The 22,183-nt window shown below is 33.4% G+C and overlaps 1 protein-coding gene and 1 pseudogene across 1 annotated transcript; both read right to left on the bottom strand.

Moving 5' to 3' along the window:
* Positions 1 to 948: 948 nt before the first annotated feature.
* Positions 949 to 1,422, bottom strand: LOC144565586 (ethylene-responsive transcription factor RAP2-9 pseudogene; annotated as a pseudogene).
* A 14,810-nt stretch (positions 1,423 to 16,232) lies between these two features.
* Positions 16,233 to 21,603, bottom strand: LOC144565669 (PLC-like phosphodiesterases superfamily protein). The gene is made up of 8 exons (XM_078315483.1): positions 21,377 to 21,603; positions 21,176 to 21,298; positions 20,399 to 20,536; positions 19,912 to 20,010; positions 19,138 to 19,441; positions 18,535 to 18,758; positions 17,865 to 17,951; positions 16,233 to 16,621 (listed from the first exon to the last, which is right to left on the bottom strand). The coding sequence occupies exons 1-8, from the start codon at positions 21,473 to 21,475 to the stop codon at positions 16,439 to 16,441; spliced, it is 1,257 nt and encodes a 418-aa protein (XP_078171609.1). The 5' UTR covers positions 21,476 to 21,603; the 3' UTR covers positions 16,233 to 16,438.
* Positions 21,604 to 22,183: the final 580 nt, after the last annotated feature.

Genomic DNA, 22,183 nt, shown 5'->3' with positions numbered 1-22,183 from the left:
TCCTCATGCGGTTAAGCACCAGGTTACATGATAACTACCATCACTTGCTCTAAAAAAACAAAAAACAAAAAAAAACAACCACCCCTCTTTTTTCCAATTCCAATGACTGAATGTAAGGGAAGATGAAACAGGGATCAAAAAAGCTACCATGATGGTCGGGACTGTTTTCTCTTTTGTGCCAGTTTGGCAGTTTCATGTTTCTTTCTTGTTGAAACTTTTAGCCTCCGCTTTCCAAAATTGGGGGTTCCCAGAAGAAGGAACAAGAACCAATACAGTAAAATTTGTTCCACATATAAAGAATGACAAGACAGGAAGACCTACAAGATCCTGGGACCAGCTAAATTATAAACAAAAATATGAATACAATCAATAAACGCAACAACTTACAAATTAAGGAACCATTAACCATTTTCATGTCCCAAGCAAATTAATTATGCAAAACGACAAATTAGTACTAAAAATCCCCCCCCCCCAAAAAAAAAAAAATCCTGATTTTATCAAGTATTGGATGCACCACAGTCAAGTCAGTGAAATCGAATCGCCCCAGAGTCTCTGCTGAGTGGGACCGGTTACTGTTTAAAAGTTTAACTATTGTTACTATTTTTAAATGGGTCCCATCCCCAGAGACTCTGGGGTCTGGGGGCAGAAATTTCCTGCCCCCGGGGCAGACGATTCGGTCTCCAAGTCAGTACCTGTATTCTATATGCCAATCAATGAAACTTAAATTAACCAATTAATTAAATCCAGGTATTGAAATCCTCTTGAACTTCCTTCTTTTCATGTTACAAGATATTATAAATTTATAACCCTCCACTAGCTTTTAGCATTAAAATCCTAAACGGCCTATATATTTATAAAAAAAAAAAAAAAAAAAAAATTACTTCTGCTAAGCACCCATCACGTCCGTAGAAATATATCTAGAACTAAAAAACGAAAAACAAAATACTTCTAATCCAACAAGTTCTCTGTGTCAGGCGCTTCATTGAGATCTAAACCTCTCCAAGCCTTGCTGTTATCTTTCTCCATTTCACTGCCGCTTTCTTTTTTCACATAACCAGCAGCAGCAAGACCTGCTTGCACAGCATCAACTCTAGCACCGACCTCCGCTGCTTTTTTCCTGATCAAATCTGCCGTCAGCTCCCCATGGGCTCCGCTTTCGACCAAAACTTCATTGGGGAAATTGAGTCTACCAGACCGTCCTCGTAAAAAAAATACCGCGGTGTCGTACGCCTTTGCGGCCGCAACCGGGGTGCAGTAAGAGCCCAGCCATATGCGGCTGCGCTTGTTGGGCTCCCTAATCTCCGCCACCCACTTCCCCCACTTGCGCATCCTTACGCCTCTGTACTGTTTCTTTTTTTGTGATTGGTGGCAATTATTGGAGACCTCCATTGGTCTGGGGCTGGGTCTTGTTTTCTGAGCCATTGGCTTAATTTGTGCGAGAGAGAGTAGGAATTTAGATATTTATATTGTGAGAGAGAGGAGGTTGAGTCCAGGACGCTGGCTAAAGTTGATCTAATCCATTCAACGAAAGGGACAGTACGAAGGAGAAATAATATTGAATTGAAAACATTGAAGGGGTCGAATTGCAAAAGTACGATGGGAGGATACAATAGTTTGCCGACAAATAGGCCAATTGTAGGGTTTAATCATTTCATCAATGAGCGGTGATGCTGGAGTCGGTGGACCCTATTTCAGCTGTCTTTTCTACAAATGAACCCGGTCCACCACAGAAGACATATGTCTGTTGCTTGTACTGTTCGCTCTTTATATATTTCTAAATTATGTGTTACTATTTTTATTTTTTAATCAATAAAAAATGATTATTAAGTAAAATAATCAAACCGTCATAGTGGGTCTATATAAGTTCGGTATTATATTGACAGAATCCAAAAATATAATTTAATATTTTTTTTGTGAGAAATGTTTTTTTTTTTTCCGTCTTATGAATCTTTGTATCGTCAGAACACGACCCATATAAGTTTTATGCTTACAATTACAAAATTAAATATTAATATTATATAATTTTCACTCACGTATATATTCTACGTATATCAATTCATTTGTATTGAATTTGTGTTTACAACGGAAATATATTATAAGAAAATCTTGTACAAAATAACGTATTTTTATAAAATAATTAGACTAAATGACAAATAATATTTTTCAAATGACATTCTAAATGGCATCTACGTGTATATACTATTTTTTAGATGACATATTAAATAACATATTAAATGATATATATCTTTTTAATCTTTTTGATATATTTTTATAAATAAAATCTCAAATAAAATGACATAATAAATGACAAATAACATTCCTTAAATGATATAAAACAATAGAAAGAAATTAAAACATGATCAATCAATTCAAAAATTTCTTAAATGACATTTGAAAAATAGAAAGAAATGAGAATCCATCATAAAGATGATATAATTTGCATATGACAAATACATGTCTAAATATATTTGATCGAATGACTGATACAATTTGGACATCTAGACATAAAAAAAAACATAAAAAAAGATACATAAAATCTAAATATTGAATCAAATGGTTGATATTTAATTTAAATGTTCATCTTTTAATCAAAAGCGTTGACGAATCAGGACATCTACATATTTAATATAACAACAGAGTTATAAAATTTATATTTACAACTAAAAATATGTAACAAAGTGACAGTTCAGGATAAAAATCCAAATAACTACATATATTATCATTTCAGAAAAGAAAACAGAATTGAAATTTCCTATAAATGGTACGCTAATAAATACAAAACTTAAAATGTGACGGTATTGTTTTTTTACACGTCACTATCTAATTACTTTTAAATCTTCTATTAACATTTAATTCTAAAACAACGAAGAAAATGCTTACGATTCGTTGGCCAATCACAGCTAATTCATTACACAAATAGATAATAAATTGACGTTTTAAGTTACATAATAATTAGGGTTGCACAAAAAGTTGTAGTCTTGATTCGATTTGAATTTGATTATGAAAAAATTTGTAATTAATTTGATTCAAAATTAGTTTGTTCTGAAACAAATCAAACCATTTCGGTTCGAATCTTATTCAAACTCAAACTGAATATAGTTCGTTCAAAATTGGTTTGTGAACTATTTATATTTGAATCTCAAATAATGCAACTAATGCTTGAACTATCAATCTTTAATAATAATGGAACCAAACTTACATCAGAGCTCAAAATTATGAATATAATGGTAACTTATATAATAGGAAAATACTTCAGCAACATAACAAATTAACAATAGAAATAAATTTTATTTGACTAGATCCATGTCGTAATTTTAATCAATCCAGCAGCATACGAGGTAAAGGAATTTTGGACTAGCCCATAATTTATCAGTGTGAATTCATGAAAGGTAAAAGGTAAAAGAAAACCACATGAAATTTTGTTCCGCATGAATAAAACTAATGCATAAATTATCGGTGGCTGTCAAAAAAGTCCATAGTTCGTGATTCGATTGATTTCAATTTGATTCGAAAAAAATATATCAATTAATTTGTTCAATTAAAGTTCGTTCTAAAACAAATTAAATCAGCTCAGTTCAAATCTTATTCAAACAAAAACTCAAACTGTGATAAGTTTGATTTGGTTCGATTCGTTTGCAGCTTATTCTGTTAATAATCCATTAATACATTCGTTTGCGGCGGTAACTATTAATTCCGCTTTGCCATAAATTCATAGCACTGGAGACCAGGTGTACCTAATTTCTGCATCACCTCAGGTAGACGATAGAGCTTCAAACGTGTATTCTAAATAGGTGCATGCGCCTCAAAGCAATCTCCAAATTAATACAATTTGTCGCGACATAAGCTATGAGATGACACGTGACGGTAGTATAATAGGCGACAGTGAAATATTGAAATCTGAGGGGCGGCGCAAGCAATTAGACGGTGGGATGTTGGACGGTCTGATTTGCTTCAAGTGAGTAGGTGCGCATTAATCGGACGGTCAGGAGGGACTTAATGGAATGATTGGACAAGTAAGGTCGGTGGTGCCCCAGTGCCCCTTAGGCTGCCACGACATATTTTATTAACGGTGGTAAAGCGGCGGAAGTAACAGAATAGGTGCAAGAGTTTGGTGCGACCTTTAAAAAATTCTTTTGATAGTTTGAAGGGCTGCATCTTTATGTGTAAACGGTGGCAACTGGCAAAGCATTTAAACAGATCAATTTTAATATTCCGGATCTGTTCTCCATTTATTTTGACATTTATAAGAATAGTAATGTTCATACTCCTAAAAGACAAATAAACAGGAGTATTTTGTATTTTTAAAAGACAAACAAAAATATTTATACATATTTTATTTTAAGGTACGTAGCGCTATTTTGAACGCAAAAAATTTATTATTAAGAGTTGGGAGAATTTTTTTTCTCTTTTATACTAACTCTTAACTCCGTTCTCTATTCAATCTTTATTTTAGATTTAGTTACTATTATTAATAAAGAAAATATTTGAGGCTTATATTTATGAAAATCATAAATAAGGAATACAATTGTTTTTACTTTTACCCATATTAACACTAAAATGCAATAAACGATCTCAGAATGAAATTAGCTATTTTAATTCACAAATAAAATACTTAGAAAATTACTAAACGCGGTTAACTTTTAAAGATTAGTCAATGACTCCTCAATTGAAATGGTTCCAAAATTTAACATGTTATATTTATTTTAATTGTACGTATTGGAACTAACAAAATTTGACTATCTTATTTTATGTCCAAATAATTTTTGTTGGATCAAAGAGAAAAATTTATTCTACCATTATTTTTTTGACTAATCTCAATGACCTCATCAATTAATTACTTAGATAATTTATTTCGGACTGTACGTTCTAAATTTGAATCAATATATAGTTGTACATGTATAAAAATAATTAATTAGAAGCAAAATAAAAAGGTATTTAATTAGAGACTTGAATTCTCCTTTTATACCCGTGTAGCTGTGAATTTGATAGCAGTACGTAATTAATTAAAAGCAAAATAACAAGGTATTTAATAAGGTGTACAATTAAATTAAAAACAAAAGAATTCTATAAACTCTCAAAAATAAAATTCATACGTTTAAAATAACAATCTCCTTTATTTTAATTGTATGGTGTTGGCTCATGTAAAATTAAATCTTTATATTAAATCAATATCTTTATCTAAAAGTCCTTGCAGTCATATCAGGAGCGGATTCACGTTGTTCAGAAATAGACAACTATCTTATTTTATATCTGAAAATTAATTTTCAGATATAGGTACGCGGTAATATGAACTCTTACCCTTCTCTCAAAAATATTTTGTCATTTTTAACTCGAAGTTTCAAGTGTAGTCCACCTTTTTCATCTTTTAGCGCAACCAGCTAGCTAGCTAGTGTTGCATGATCAAATGGTCTGGTCCGGTTCAAATCTGATCGGTTCACGAGTGTCCCCCAGTTCACGGGTTGGTACGATCCGGATCTGACAAGTCTAGTTTGAAATGTTGGCTCAAATCTGTGTCAAGGACCATGGTTCAGATCCACACGGGTTGGTCCGGTTTGTTCGGGTTTGGTCGGTTCAGTTTTTTATCAATTATTTAAAAAACCGGCGGTTTGGATCCGGTCCGGTCTGGATTTGGTTCAGTTTTTGGTGGGTTTGACACAGGTTAGTCCAGTTTTGGGCGGGCTCGGTCCGGTTCTACACGAGTTTGGTCTGGTTTACCACAGCCCGTTCCGGTTTTCTACAAATTTAGTTCGGGTTACTATGGGTCAAGGGGTGATCTAGTCCGGTCCACAGGTTTTGAACTATGGAGTTGGTTCGGATCTAGTGGAGAAAACCAGCCAAAATTAATCGTGCTAGGCTCTTCCCTAGCACCAGTTCAGACCGGTCCACAGGTTGACCACGATTCGGATCAATCCGATCCTGATCCACAAATAGTCTGATCCAATTCTAGACCGGCCGGGTATTTTCATAACACTAAACCTAGCTCAACATAAATGACAATTCTAAGTGAGTGATAAGTTTTTACTATATAAATACCTCTTTTTTATGTATGTTCAGCATTGCTGTGACGCACACACGTTCAGCTCTCGATTCCTTTATTTTTTTATCTAGTATCCGATTAGCTAATGAATTTAAAACTAATTACAAAAATCTCAAATTCATCCCTGCTCACAACAACTATATCTCTTCAACATTAACTACAAATCTATATAATCTCTCAATAAAAATAAAATAAATTGCAAGGTTTAAGAATTATATCAAAAAAATAAATGGAAGGGAAAAGACGGTCGATGAAGGACTGAAATACAAATACATAATAAGGATGTTTCATTAATCAGGGAGGGCAAAATATACCGGAAAAGGTAAAAAAGAGTGGCATGCACTAGGTCAAAAGCGAGAGAATGGCAAATCTCAGAGACAATAACAAGGAATAAAGATATATTTCCTGTCATTTTTTGTGAGGACCTAATAACTATATTTTCATGAGTTTCTTAATTTTTCTTCAAAATAAAAAAATTAAAAGAATGTGAATTGTTGATGTTGTTTTATTTTATGTAATGCATTAGCTTGAAAATGCAAGAAGTTTTGAGTTTCTTTCTTACAAGATCAAAATATTAAAAAAAACTTGAATTATTAATTGTGATTCATTTATACCATTGACTTCTTCATCCTTTAAGTTGTAAAAAATATAAAGTTCTATGATTATTGACGTGTGTCTATTATTTTAAAAATAAAATAACATCAATAGTTCATATTTATCATATAAATTTAAATTTTGAATAATTTAAATTTACAAAAATAGTGGTCTTGACGGGGAACCAAAAATGTAAACAACATCATATTGATAGTCACAAAAATTTCACTACAAAGTAACTATTTGTTAGTTTGCACTATAATTATTTACATTAATATTAATATGAATAAAAAACTAATAATTTGAGCTTATGTAGTAGTCAATCTCAATTCGAGTTTAAATCACTTTAGTTTAATAACTTGATTGATTCAGTGTAATCACATACTAAAATTTGCATTAGCAACCTAACAACATGTAAATCTGACATCATACGGAAACCAACATTAAAGTAACATACCAAGAAATCCATAAAACTACAAAAATTTAATGTTAGTTTAAAATAAGTATCATCACCTTTAAATTTTGCATCAGAAATTTAATAACGAAAGTATACAAAGTGCAATTAATTTAATTTAATTACATATTGATCCCTAAAAAACTGTAATCCTTTCAACCCTATAGTTTAAATATAATCTGTACCTCTATTCAATTTCTTGCTTTCAATGAAATACAGCTAGCTATGGACCACAAATCCTCTATAGTGTAGGCAGAAAAACTGACATTATTGTCCTGAGCTATACATCCCAAATTAATCTACGTTACAAACATGTGACTAGACTATCTCAAATTCAGTGCAAAAGGCACATGTTCACCTTGCACGGCTATTTTTATTAAAACCCTAAAAAAAAAGGTTTTTATAGATCTGCCCTCCAGTTGGTTTTTTTTTTAAAACTGCCCCAGCCGCCAGGCCCATGGGCGACTCAGTCTCCATACCAGACCATCAGGCCCACGGGCAGTCCAGTATTTTTTTGTTTTTTGTTTTTTGTTTTTTTAGAGATCTTAATATTTTTATTTAAATGATTTTGTGAAGTTTTGGTTTTCTTGTTTAGGGTGTATACCAAAAAAATAAGACATTTGATATATTTATGAGTGAGATGTCGGAACTCTTTATAACTTTGATTTGATTTGTCAGTTGAATATCACAAGTCTAAAGATAACACTAATTAAGAACTTGACTTTGATTCTTAATAATTTATTTTATTCAAATGTACATAAGACAATATGGTTAGATTGTATCAATGATGTCAATTTTTTTTTTAGAGAATAATTGAAGAGCGAGAGAGAGAATAATTGAATTATTTATTATTGTCAACATATACCATTTGCTTGAATAAGCAAACGCACACAATAAATAGTAAATGCATTTTAAAATAATTATATGGATCATTCTTGAATAATCCCTTAGGCTGTGCTCTACAACGGAGGGTAAACCTCTCATTAAAGGGAAGGAAGGAGAGATGAAGGCAGACCGGAGCTGCTTGCCACGGTTACTCGCTCCAGAATGAAGAAATCGGAGAGGAGAGGAAGGGGAAACGCTACTGTTGCAGGGGCAACTCTACGTTGAAAGCTTCCGAAATTCGTACCCCCCGATTCGGGGTGTAGACGGAGTAACGCGCTCTCGTTTCCCTTCCTTCGTCTCCCGTCCCCTTCCTCTGCACGGCAGGTTCTGGAGCACAGCCTTAGGCTTTTGACTAAACAAAATACCGATCGTTGCATGTCTACCATTGAACGAAAACTTAAACTGAATTTTTGAGACACTAAACGATGTTTTTTTTTAATTTTGATGCTTCAAATATCGGGGGGGTTTCCCTGGGGTAAAATTCGGATTCATCTCGTCTCCCCCATTTCGAAAAGTGGTCATACGCGCAAATCCAACTTTCATAGCTAAAGTTATGGCCGTTTAAAGTTTTTTCGAAAGCTTAACTTTAGAAATTCATAACTAACTGTAGAAAAATCGAAATAAATTAAAATTTGTGTCAATTATGTGTATTTTTGAATGTTCTACATGCTGGTGTAATCACTTTTGTAGTTTGATCCCTCTATCAGTCCAAACTTGCTTATTTACTAACAGAGGTCAAATTTGATGTTTTTATTGCATTGCACTATATGCTTAGTGCTTGGCTGCTGAGTTTGGACTTGGTACCATATTAGATATCAGTCTATGGTTCTTTGTGCATGGAGAGAGATCTAATTTGATGTACGTTTGAACACATTTTAGTAGCTCTAAATTACTGTTTTAGTACCAGAAATAAAGAGAAGAAGATCAAAGCTCCAAGATATCATTTAAAAATTATTAAGAATCAAGGTCAAGTTCTTAATTAGTATTATCTTTAGACTTGTGATATCTAATTGACAAATTAAATCAAAGTTATAAAGGGTTCTGACATCTCACTCATAAATACATCAAATGTCTTATTTTTTTTGGCATACACCATAAACAAGAAAACCAAAACTTCACAAAATCATTTAAATGAAAATATTAAGATCTCTAAAAAAAAATATACAGGACCATCCCAGCTCCAGACGGTCAGGTCCTTGGTGGACCGTCCGTGAACCTAGCAGTTGGGGTAGTTTTTAAAAAAAAACTCAACTGGAGGGCAGATATATGTAAAAACTTTTTTTAGGATTTTAGTAAAAATGGCCGCACCTTTGCATCTCCACACCAACTTATCCATCTCATCGTTAATCATTCTAAAATTTGGAAAGCTAACTATGTATGTATTATCCATCTCAACGGAAATAAATCTGATGTTATTCATAAAGAATAACGGGAATGATCCTAACCGTTCAAATTTTTTCATGTGTGAATTCTAAGAAAGAAAGTTTTCTATGCACAAATTTCAACAAAGATCAACTGCTAGAATCAGAATAACAGCAGATTTATTTCCCCATCTTAACTACTATAATATGGGGATTGTATATACAGTCAAATTTTGAAGATAAGTTGTATAAGTGATAGGGGTAAAAACAGGTCTATCCGACCGAATCACGGATTCGAATCCATATTATATCTGATATCTAAATACCTGCAGATAGTAGTACAGATATAATTTTAAATTTTAATTATTTTTATTCAAATTAATAGATATATATATATAGGCTGTGGCTAAATTGCTGCTGGCAGCAGTTCTGTCCAAGTGCTGCCGGGGCTATATTTAGCCGTGTGATATCCAAACAGCAAATCCAAACCGTTAGATGTTTAATCTATATTATAATCTACTTGGAGACCAAATTTTACATTTTTTGGAATTTTTTTACTATTTATTAAGCTGGTTTGAAAACCACTGATTTCAATGCTGCAGAAAATTACTGAAATCAGCGGTTTTCAAACCAGCTTAATAAATAGTAAAAAAATTCCAAAAAATGTAAAATTTGGTCTCCAAGTAGATTATAATATAAATTAAACATCTAACGGTTTGAATTTGTTGTTTGGATATCACAAAATAAATAAAACCCGGCAGCACCTCCGGCTAAAACGGTTTGAATTTGTTGTTTGGAGAGAGATCTAATTTGATGTACGTTTGAACACATTTTAGTAGTTCTAAACTACTGTTTTAGTACCAGAAATAAAGAGAAGAAGATCAAAGCTCCAAGATATCATTTAAAAATGATTAAGAATCAAGGTCAAGTCATTAATTAGTATTATCTTTAGACTTGTGATATCCAATGGTCAAATCAAATCAAAGTTATAAAAGGTTCTGACATCTCACTCATAAATATATCAAATGTCTTATTTTTTGGCATACACCCTAAATAAGAAAATCAAAACTTCACAAAATCATTTAAATAAAAATATTAAGATCTCTAAAAATAAAAAAAGGACCGCCCCAACTCCAAACGGTCAGGTCCCTGGTGGACCGTCCGTGAGCCTGGCGGTTGGGGCAGTTTAAAAAAAAAACTCAACTAGAGGGCAGATATGCGTAAAAACTTTTTTTTAGGGTTTTAATAAAAATGGCCGACTTTCAAAATGAAAATACGGCGTGGAGTATAAACACTTGGTGAGCCATGGCTCACCCAAGTCAACATCATATATATACACTATATAGTTTAATGAGTAAAACTAGGGTGCTCTTAAGCTCACCAAAATTTTGGTGAGCTTAACTCTAAAACTCATCAAATCGATTTCAAATGACGAATCCGAACCATTGAAACCCGCCTACCTTACGTGTGATGCATCTACATGTGAAATTTTTAAACATTCGAATTAATTTAGTATAAAGTCAAGCGGTCAAAAATGTTCAAAAAATGAATGCACTAAAATTAATTTATTAACCTTCTAATTTTGACCGCTTGACTTTATACTAAATTAATTCGAATATTTAAAAATTTCACATGTAGATGCATCACACGTAAGGTAGGCGGGTTTCAACGGTTCAGATTCGTCATTTAAAATCGATTTGATAAGTTTTAGAGTTAAGCTCACCAAAACTTTGGTGAGCTTAAGAGCACCCTAGTTCTACTCTAGTTTAATATATATTATGAAAATATTTATGTATATATTGACGGATATCCAATATCTGATCGATATTTGTACATATTCATCTAATATTTAATCCGTATCCATATTAAAAAAATACATATATAATTATACCAGGGATAAGGCTAAGGTGCTATGGGTTGCATAGAGACCAAGGGTGCTACGACTCAATATTCGAGTTTTCAAAATCCAAACGGTCGATCTGAACCATTCGTCTTGTTCTCCATATTAATATGTGTTTGGAGACCAAATTTTACATTTTTTGGAAATTTTTTTTACTATTTTTTTAGATAGGTAGAAAATCAAATATCTAAACGGTGCAGAATTTTTTAGATCAACTGATTTTCTACCTATCTAAAAAAATAATAATAAATTTCCAAAAAATGTAAAATTTGGTCTCCAAATACATATTAATATGGAGAACATGATGAACGGTTCAGAACGACCGTTTGAATTTTAAAAACTCGAATATTAAGCTGTAGCACCGTAGGCAACCCATAGCACCTTAGCCTTACCCATTATACCAGTATCCGATCCACCCCCTAAATTAAGTGAGCATTCATGTAGCAACCTATCTAACTAAGAGACATTGTTGACTTGTTGACCATATCTTACTACTTTTATTAATCCCGTTATCTTTAGAGTTTTACTTCTTCTTCTTTTTTTTAATCTCGAAAAGCCCCCTTTTTCTTAATCTTTAGTTGTTGTTGTTTGTCTTGCAGAACTAATGATAGCGCTACCATCACTTGACTAAAGGCCTTCTCATTAAATCTAGAACAATATACACTCATAGTCCTCCTTGATTTTTTATTTTATATATAATATTCCACTTCACTTAATTATACTTTTTTTTTTCCTAACAATACTACCATCAAATCACAAAAACCTTCTCTTTATTTTATCAATTATCCTTTTTTTCAACATGTACTTGCATTTTATAAATGGGTAGTCATAAAAAGATATTGCAAAAATAATAGAATTTAATAATGTAATTGACCTCCTAAAGATAGTAAAATTATATTTCCATTCATCTATTTTTTCGATCAAACTATTCCCTTTCTCCAATGTATTGGCACTCATTAATAACAAAATGCAGCTGAACCAATTTGCAAACAAAATTAGCTAAATGAATGCCTTCTTCCTTTTAATAATGAATGCCTTCGTCTTATTTTTTCAATGTACTCAAATATTCTTCAAAGGCACTCAAGCATATATTTTAATAGACTGTACAATCAAGTATAACCACTTTAAAGTCTCAAGCATATATTTTAATAGACTGTACAATCAAGTATAACCACTTTAGGCTTACATAATATTCATTTTGATTCCAACTCTCACCAAAAGCGCAAACAAATTCATGTCAACATCTTTTCTGGAGCAACTCTCTATTCTGCTGCATCGTTTTATAGTGCTTTTCTATTAATAATTGAATAACAATTATTTTAGCTAGCTTCTACAAAAAACTTTTCTTTGCACAAAATAATATAGGATGAAAATACAAGAACTAAACTCTTATTAAGCTTATCAAGTTTTTTGGAAGAGCTTAGCTTTAAAACCTATCTAATTAGTTTTAAACTACAAATTCAAACAATTGAAATCAATCTATTTCCCAATAATAAGTTTGGATACAAAGTTTTAAATTTTTTCAATTCATTTAGTATAAAATATATCAAACAGTCAAAAAATATTAAAAAATAAATACATTAAAATTAACTAGTATCATACCCGTGCGTTGCAGCAGAGACATACTATAAGAAAAAAAATATCAATGAAAATAATAATAATTATTCAAAAATTAAGACACATATTAATAGAAAATTTATATAATTTTGTATTTTTAATTAACTTTAATTGTGATATCTGATAACAATTTGATGATGTGGTGATTCTTTATTTTTAAATACCAATAATATCAAATAATATCTCAATTCAAATATAATATCAAATATCGCACAACAATTCAATATCGACATATAATATGATATCAAAAAATATAAATAAAAAGTGTTATCATGTGTATGTATAGGATACACACACACACATATTATAAGAGAAATATATATTCACACACACGTTTCAATTTATATTCTTCTTTGTTTCCAATTTAGAATACACACACACATTGATATATTCTATATTGGAAATACATTCTAAATTGTCCACAACAATATGTATAGAAACAAAGAAAGAGAAATAAGGAAATAAAAAAATTGATTTCCATTGTGATCCATATAAAAACGAAGAAGAAGTAAGGAAATAAAGAAATAAGAAAATGGAAAGTGGAGTCTTCTCAATTGAAGAGGAGAAATATGGAAACAAAGAAATAAGGAAACGGATAAATATATCGCTAAATTTTAGAATTTGTTCAATTTTAATTGTAACGTATCGTGTGGCAGCACATGTGATGAGTATGTTTTTAACTAAATTTAGACTTCTATATATAAAACAGATGCATTTAATAAAATAAAAAAGACAAATTATGTAATTGGAGGGCTGAGATCAAATCCGAAGTTTAATCTTTCAATCGTAGCCGTTGACGGATCGGACACCCAACGTGCTTAATAATAGAATGGAGAAATGGAGATGTATACACCTTCTAATTTTAATGAATATATGGGATATATACTAGACAAATATTGTGTGTTTGACAATACAAAGTTCACAGGATAATTGTGTCTTAGTTTGAAGGATAATTGAATACTATCATATATATATATGCACTCGTGGATCCAAAGAAAAATAGGGTTAGGCAAGTGTCTGTCTTTGAATTCGATTTTTTTTAGATCCAATGGTATGTTATACTTGCATATATTTTTGAATAGATATAATATCTACCCTGAATTTAATTCACGATCTAGTAGAAGAAAATTGTGTGAAAAAGAAAGTCAGTTTAGACTGATTTGCGTAAAAGAAAGAAAAAAAAAAGATGCAGTACAATTCACCACTTAGAAGAAGAATCGTTGATTGTTAGGAGAAAAAAGAGGTCGGCTACAAATTATATAAACAAGTACCGTGTCGTGACTAGTCACACCGTGACATAGATCACGTGTCGTGCCATACTGTGATCAAATTTGAAAGAATGGTCATGGTAGCTAAGTGAATGGTCACAACACATTAATCACACTGTGACTACACGGGACGTGTCCAAATGTGATCGGTCAGTTTAACTATTTTTTTTTATAATTGAGGTTAATTTATTTAAAATTCACCATTCGATCAAGATTTAACGGTCCTAATTACACGTGATTCATGTGATCATGTGTCGTACCATGACCAAATCTTTTGTATGATGCGTCTTGTCGTGTCAAAATTTTAAAAGATGATCACAATGCATAACAAGTAACCGACACACGTGTTGTAACATAACTGTGTCGTGTCTTGACGTATTCGGTCTTCCGTAACTCTTAAATCCCCATTTACTAATCCACTCTAACGTACGGTTAAGGTTTTGTACCTATCCAGTAAAATTATGGATCCACTCCTCCATATAAGTCTGAATATTTCGTCGGGCACTGGTGCTTACGCTGTATATACAGTGGACTTGAAAGTTTTTTTTTTTTATATAAAACTCTTATTATAGAGGCTATCAGGTAGTGGAATTGATTCTTGGAATCTTGGGTAACAAACAGAAGACGGAAGACTGAAGACAGACTAACTCTTCTGCACCGATTACTACATGTCAGGCGCCACTGACGATTTTGAACAGCGGAACAAAATAAAAACAAGGCAGATATTTTGTTTGGTCATCCTCTTGTCAGTTGGACAAGGACTCTGGAGTCTGGAGTCGGTTGAATTCGGATCCTCTGAGATATCTCATATTTTGCGTGACTTTTTGGAAAATCTCAACCGTTGCAATACGTTCTGCGCGAATCTCAAAGCTCAAATAATACGGGCACCTACGTCACCGCCGAATAGGCACCGGACACGTCGGTCACGCAAAATATGAGATATCTCAGAGGATACGCACTCGAGTCGGTTCTGGTTAACAGATTTGGTGTGGTCTTATGTGGCTTTGGTAACGTAGCTTTACATGACAATATTGACGCAGAACACTATGCAATCATAACCAGTGTTCTAAATAGCACGTTATACCGTTTTTGGATCCTAAACGCTAAGCTATGACATCAAAATGCGCTATTTGAGCTACGTCCGGATTTTATCATAATATAATATAATAATATAATATAATATAATATAATCTTTGAAATTCTGGACGGATTACTTAACCCGTCCGGATTTTCTTCTTCTTCTTCTTTTTTTTTTATCCTGGACCGGGACGGGCTTACTTAACCTGTACGACAATTTTTTTTTTTTTTTTTGACCCGGGACGGGTTGTGTAGTACCGTCCGGGTTTTTTTTTTTTCTTTTTTTGCGCGAATGAATTTGATTAAGTTAAGTAATTAAGGAGGGAACCGGGACGGGTTAATTAGACCCATCCGGTGGGACGGGTTGACACAATCCATCCTATCTATTTTTCGAAAATAATCAACAGTGCTCTCGAATTTCGATATTTTTTTTATTTTATTTCTATTAATAAAAAATTCGGTGTGTTGTCCTGTTAAAAAACTTTAGATAGAAGGAAAGAGGCACGTAGTTTCATCAGCGTTTAGCGAGAGACGGAGAGAGCCAGAGAGAGAGAGAGCGATAGAAGGAAAGAGGTCGCGATGGGCTCATGAGCCAGCTCGAATTCAGTTCTGTTTAAGTTATAAATTTTGAGTCAAGTCTAGTTTGAGCTTTTTTTAGTTTCGAGTCCGATTCGTTATGAAATATTGAGCCACTCAGCTCATTGATTCGTGAGACTCAGCCCATTGATTCGTTAGCGAGCTCGACTAATTAGCAGCCCTACTGAAAATAAATCTAGAAAAATAAGTAAAAATATGAGAGGGCTCGTGAGCTCGCGAGCCGAGTTAGAACCGAATCATTTTACTTCTCTCATTGAGCCGAACCAAGTTTAAGCCGAACCTTAATCATTAGCAGCCCTACAATCATAGGCAATGAAAAAAAGATGCATTTTCATCTTTCTATATTCTAATCTTTTGATATTCTTTCTATTTTAAAGAGAACTCCATATATTAACCAACCATAGAGCCTTTCTAACAAATCAACCAGCCACAGAGCGTATGCAAATGCGGGTATAATGAAATAAACATTAATTTCTATTGCCTTCTAGTTTCAACTATCAAGCATACTTGGGGGCAATTACCGGCCTGTAAAAATTGGATTCTTATCTTTTAATATTCTTTATAAAACTTATACCCCAGCATACCAATGCTACCAAAAACATATAAACTCACAAGGAAACATGAGCTAAAACGGAAAAGAAAACGAAGCTATAAAAGGAGGGCAATAATCAGCAAAATGGCATGCAATTTAGTTAAATCTAAAACATGTTGCAAACTAAAACTTGAAGAAGGAAAGGAGAACTGTAGAGTTCCTGAGTAAACATTTCCACCAGGTGTTGTATTTTGACTTGGTGGTACAGTATTCTTGCATGCTCCCATTGGTGCTCCAGCCTACAAAGCAGCATATAATCAGGTAATGAACTTACAATTATATTAACCCAACAACTTGCCTTTGAACATTTATTTGAGCACATATGGTTATAAGCAAGCTCACGGCCACATATCACTTGATTGTTTAAAAATAAGTGTTGCGACATAACTTTTATGTCAAATGAGGCCAACGAGCCATTCCAAAGGTGAGCCATTTTAGTTCACTAAAGATTATAATACATACCAATACCATAACAAATATATTATAATACATTTCTTAAAAGTTAATTCAACAAAAAAGAAAGGTTCAAATGCTCATTTTTTGTGCCTCCACAATTTATCTAATCTAATTCAATACTTTAATTCTAAAACATAATTATTCAAGTAAACCATTAAATATGATCTATATCAATTATTCCACATTCACATAAGAGAACAATTTTTTTTCTGGTAGGCATAAAGACTTTGTGAACATCTACTGATGTGGATAATTTTCTATGGGCCATCGGGTGAGGGTAATCAAGCTAAATGGTGGGTTAAACTGAGGATTAGTGTGCAACTGACAGTTAACTGAGGGAAATTTTGGTTATAATGAACTTAATTGCATATTGAGCATTTTATTCCAATAAATCTCAAATGATTGCAAAATCCTAGATGCTGGTTCCGCACTCCATCAGTAAGTACCAGCCGATGTTTCAGCTTACAAGTCAAAAATTGGCCTGATACATTGATGCAAAATGACAAAACCGAGTTTGGCTAGTATAACATCAGTGTCATTTCAACCTATATAACACCAACTCTAAAACCTATCAAATCAACTTCAAACGGTGAATCCAAACCGTTCAAACCAATCTACTTCATTAGTTGTGCGTTTACATGCAAAATTTATAACTTTTCGAATTTATTTAGTATTAAGTCAAGCGGTTAAATGTGTGAGTTTTTAAGTTAATTTTAATACATTAATTTTTCAATATTTTTACCGCTTGATTTGATACTAAAATAACTCAAAAATATAAAACATTTGTATGTAAACGCGTCACTCATAATGTAAATCGGTTTGAACGGTTTGGATTAGTCGTTCGAAGTCGATTTGATAGGTTTTAGAGTTGGTGTTATATAGGCTGAAATGGCATTGATGTTATACTAGCCAAACTCGACAAAACCTCATCTGCTTGACATTTACAGCATCAACCAAATTGTAGATACAAACACCCCAGAAATATAAAATATGAATATTAAATTATATAAAAAAGCAACAAAGCACCTGACAGGCAGCAAGGGTGCTACAACCACAGAGCGCGAGGCCATTTATTCTGTCTTGAATGTCAAAAACACCCCCACCATCACTCCTCTGTAAAAATAGGAAATTATCATAATCTAGAAGTCGGCTGAAATTTTTATTTTGATGTGTAAATCCTTCCAAAATGACACAGAAAATTGCTCTGTTCAAATATGAAAACATAAGTTTTATGTCCCTTGATGTCTCAGGCACTTCGATTTTTGAAACTGAACCTCTGTTACAAAATTATCCCATCTTAAACCATTTATTAACATAACTGCATTAACAAACAAAATAAAAAGAAGGGTATGCCAGATAAAAAATACACAAAATACAAAAAATAGGAACAATTTTGTTTCTACCCGACAAAAGCAGATAAATCGCATATACGCTCTTCGAAACGAATTATACATGACTGCCCCACATTAAAAATGTCAATATTACACATAAAGGACCCCTCCTAAACTTCTCCCTTGTGTCAAGAGATTCTAAGGGTAGTATGAAGCAGAAAGGATGATGTTTATGCTTTGCAGATTAAATCTGAAATTTGTTTATTTTATAGGGTCCTAAGCAAGTAATTCAGATTCTGCAGGGATATACATGACAATATGATATTGTAAAGGTATGCGTGAAATTGCTTCCATATAACTATTACCATGTAGAAATTGACAGCAATGAAGTTGGGCATTCTATTGCCAGCTGCATTGTAACATGCTTCAACCATCTGAGCAAGGGCTCCCGAGTTCTCCTTGCAAGCCTCACTTTCAACTGGAATTGAAGGGAAGTGGTTTTGAAGGAAAAGAGATGCATATCCTGAATTTAAAGGATGCGACTCCTTTCTGTTTGGGCATGAACCTGGCACCATTCCTGGATCTCCAGCTGAATTGTAGCACAGAATTTTAACTTTGAAAACTCCAAATAGAATTAAATTTAAACTGGGTGTAGAGAACAATATTCTTTTCTCATTTTCAGGGTTAATTATTTACATAACTGCAGGCATCAAATGTGTTTTACTACCTTAAATAATTATTACAGCACATATGGTATTACAAGTATAGTACAGCTAACAATACCTTACAAGTGGGTATCATACTAGGACTATGGTAATTTTACAGAACACTTTTACACCAACAATTATCATGACTGTTGGAGGCCAGTACCCAGTACTGCAACCTTTGACAGGTAAAAACACACACCTAGACACTCTCACACACTCAGAAAGAGAGGTAGACAGGTAGGGAAGGAATGGAAGACTTACATTCATTCTCCAACAAGTACCGCCACTGGTATGCAATCCCCTCACTCGCCTCTTTTGAGGAGTCAGAAGTAAAAACAATTAGCCGGTGGTTCTTTGTCAACATCTCAGTAACAGTTGGCCAGTCTTTGCCATTGGCTGGCATGTCAGAGACAGGATACAAATATTTGACTAAATCAGCATTGGTGAAAAGCTTACTCAGACCCATTTGTGTGTGAACATAGTCCTCTATGAATATTGTTACAATTTCTGTTGGGTTTTCGGTCAGGAATGTTTCCACTTCCTTTAGAGTGTTTATCGCCGGTTCCTGAATTAGGTAAGCTAAAATCCTTTAAAACATTACCTCTGGTCACTATTGGAAAAATTTATTTGTAAATATGATCAAGTATAATGGAGGAAGAAACTTCACAAAACCTAATTCAACCCCATGGAAAACTCATTTATAAGCAACAATAAATACACATAGATGAAGATAGATGAACAAATGAGACTATTGATATAGCCCTTGTGTTTTTATCAGTTTGTTAGGTTTCATCCTTTGAGAACATCAAAGGGCCACACCATAAAGGAGGAAGTTGATACTGATCAAGCGATCACCACCTATGGAAGGCTTAAACAGTATATCCAGCATCCATTACAATTAACAAACAATTCCACGTAGTGCAGACAGAAAATTAAGGAAAATTATAGAATTTGACCCAGTAGAAGAAAGAAAGCAAGAATAAATTATCTCTGATATTAGTATAACTTTCTCAAGACATAAAAAATTGAACTTACAAAAGCTGTGAAATTATAGCATTGCCCCTGAAACGAGTGGCAGAGCCAGATGTCACCATCCAATTCATACATATCCAGCATTAATCCCCGGACTCCATTCTACAGTGAAAGGCTAATATTAGAAAAGATGCATGAAAACACACTTATTCCAGCAACTTCGAGTACCTCTGGAGACAAAAAGTATTTAAGCGCTCCTTCATACCAGTATCCACTGGATACCTATAGTCCTGTACTGGACTGCTGTTATAGGAACAAGATGGTATTTGGTAATCAAAAGGGGGGCTTGAGTTGAAAAGGCACATTAATACAGCACTATAGCAGTCATTCAATAGTGGAAGTTAAACTATAGAAACAAGTACATAACTTATCTTGTCAGCATCTGGTGCTAGCACAGTTGCATGAACTAAATTGCTGTTTGTTCAGTACAAACCAAACATATGACTATAAAAAATTCACAAGGTGTAGACATGTTAAACTTCTAAGTTACCCTCAATTGATTAGTGACGGTATCTTCTTGGTTGTAGAAGGTGACCCGTTGGACTCCTGTGTTAGATGGCTCATTAACATTGGAGAAAGAGTTATGAGTCGCAAGCCACGTGTACCTATTGAAAGGCAAGCCCTTGACCTGTAGCAATAACCAAAGATTTGACAATTGCAAAGAAAATATATCAAAGAGGGAAGGAATTTAATTACACATCACCTCGCATTAGCTATACAGTTCCATATATCTAAAAGTTATCTCCAAGAACAGCCTTTTCTGCTCTGGTCATTAGTCCAATTGCAAGTCATTTAGGATTTTTTTTACAAGAAGTCAGTTTAATAGTTGGCTAAAATGACATTAATTCTATGGGAACCAAAATATTCATACTCCAATCATATCTCTGCTCACTCTCAGATTAGCAATTTTGCCTACAAAGATAAAAACTCAGTTTTCCAATTGAAGAAAAATTGAAGATTCATTAACCTGAAATAACCTGAAACTGACAAAAATTCATGCACGGTCAGGTCAGTAGTAATACTGACGTGTTCAGATTATTGCCGGAAAGAATTATAAAGGCTTCACCAATTGAAGAAATTTTCACATCCAAGTTGTAAGTCAGTCAGAATTAAGGCAAATAAATGAAAACAAAATAAAATAATATAAAACACAAATAATTCCGGTTTTGATGCTAAAACAGGATCCAGAACTGAAATCTTGCCATTCACCACCCCAATTTAACACTAAAAGGTTGTAATTCCGAAAAAGAAAAGAGAAACTACTCACAATGGAGGCAGGTTCTATGGCCTGAGCACGGCTACACGATGTCTGTTTTTTACCAGCCGCGGGGCAATTGCCACAGTAAAGCCCTGCCGCGCAATCATCGCTTGAAGAGCACGCGTCAGAGAGCTGCGAGCGGGATCCAGTCGTCAGTGTGGCATTGGATCATAGAGAGTGACAAAGATCGAAGAGGAAAAGAGTGTTTACCTGGCAAGTATGAAGGGAGCAGGAGGAGAAGGAAGTGGGGAGAAGGAACGAGACGGAGAGGTAGAGAGCTAGTAGAGAAAATGCACTGGAGAACGCCATTACCTTTTTTTAGTTGGGTTTCTAGTGCTGTTATGTTCTCAGCGCACACTCTCCAGTCTCCCCCCTCCCGCCCTCCGAGCGTCCGACACAGTGAGGAGAGGGATGAAGGTACTGGAATAGCTTTTGCTTTGCTATGATTAATTGGTTTGAGCTTTTCACCTTTTATTTTAGCTCCGAGGGAAAAAAAAAGAGAGAAAAAGACAAAGAGCAGGTAAACGAGAAACAATCAGGATCTTTTGTGTCTCTCTTCGGTGTATAACTGTATATACCGAGTAGGGATGAGCAAACTGAGACTCCCGTTATATAGTCAGAATAATAAAATTTACGAATTAGTAGCTCATAATAATAAAATTCACGAATTATTTACAAATTATTTGAATTTTAATAATAAAAATATATCAATAATTAATTTAAAAATTCACGAAGTAATCATTGATTATGTAAATCAATTCACGAAAAATATATAAACTGTCTTTTCTTCAATAATATGTTTTGTATTTTCTTTATGTGAATGACTACTAGATAGAAAAATAAAAATAAACTTATCTTTTATGTGAATGTGTAAGAGAGAAATATAATAGTGTCCGTTTATCTTATCTAAATACTTTTCATGTAAAATCAAGTTGGCTCACTTACTCAATTTTGGCTCACTTACTCAATTTTTTTTTACTTTCTCATTTCGATATAATTTTTTCTCATTTCGATGTA

The sequence above is a fragment of the Carex rostrata genome, chromosome 14 (assembly GCF_964058835.1).
Source record: "Carex rostrata chromosome 14, lpCarRost1.2, whole genome shotgun sequence".
Lineage (NCBI taxonomy): Eukaryota > Viridiplantae > Streptophyta > Magnoliopsida > Poales > Cyperaceae > Carex > Carex rostrata.
This window is presented reverse-complemented; position numbering and strand designations above follow the sequence as displayed.

Excerpts from the sequence above, each read along its gene's own strand:
- LOC144565669 (XM_078315483.1), bottom strand. The coding sequence starts at position 21,475 with ATGGCGTTCTCCAGTGCATTTTCTCTACTAGCTCTCTACCTCTCCGTC. Across the intron at positions 20,537-21,175 it reads CCATAGAACCTGCCTCCATT|GTCAAGGGCTTGCCTTTCAA; the intron begins GTGAGTAGTTTC and ends TTATTGCTACAG. Across the intron at positions 20,011-20,398 it reads CCGTCACTAATCAATTGAGG|AATGGAGTCCGGGGATTAAT; the intron begins GTAACTTAGAAG and ends CTTTCACTGTAG.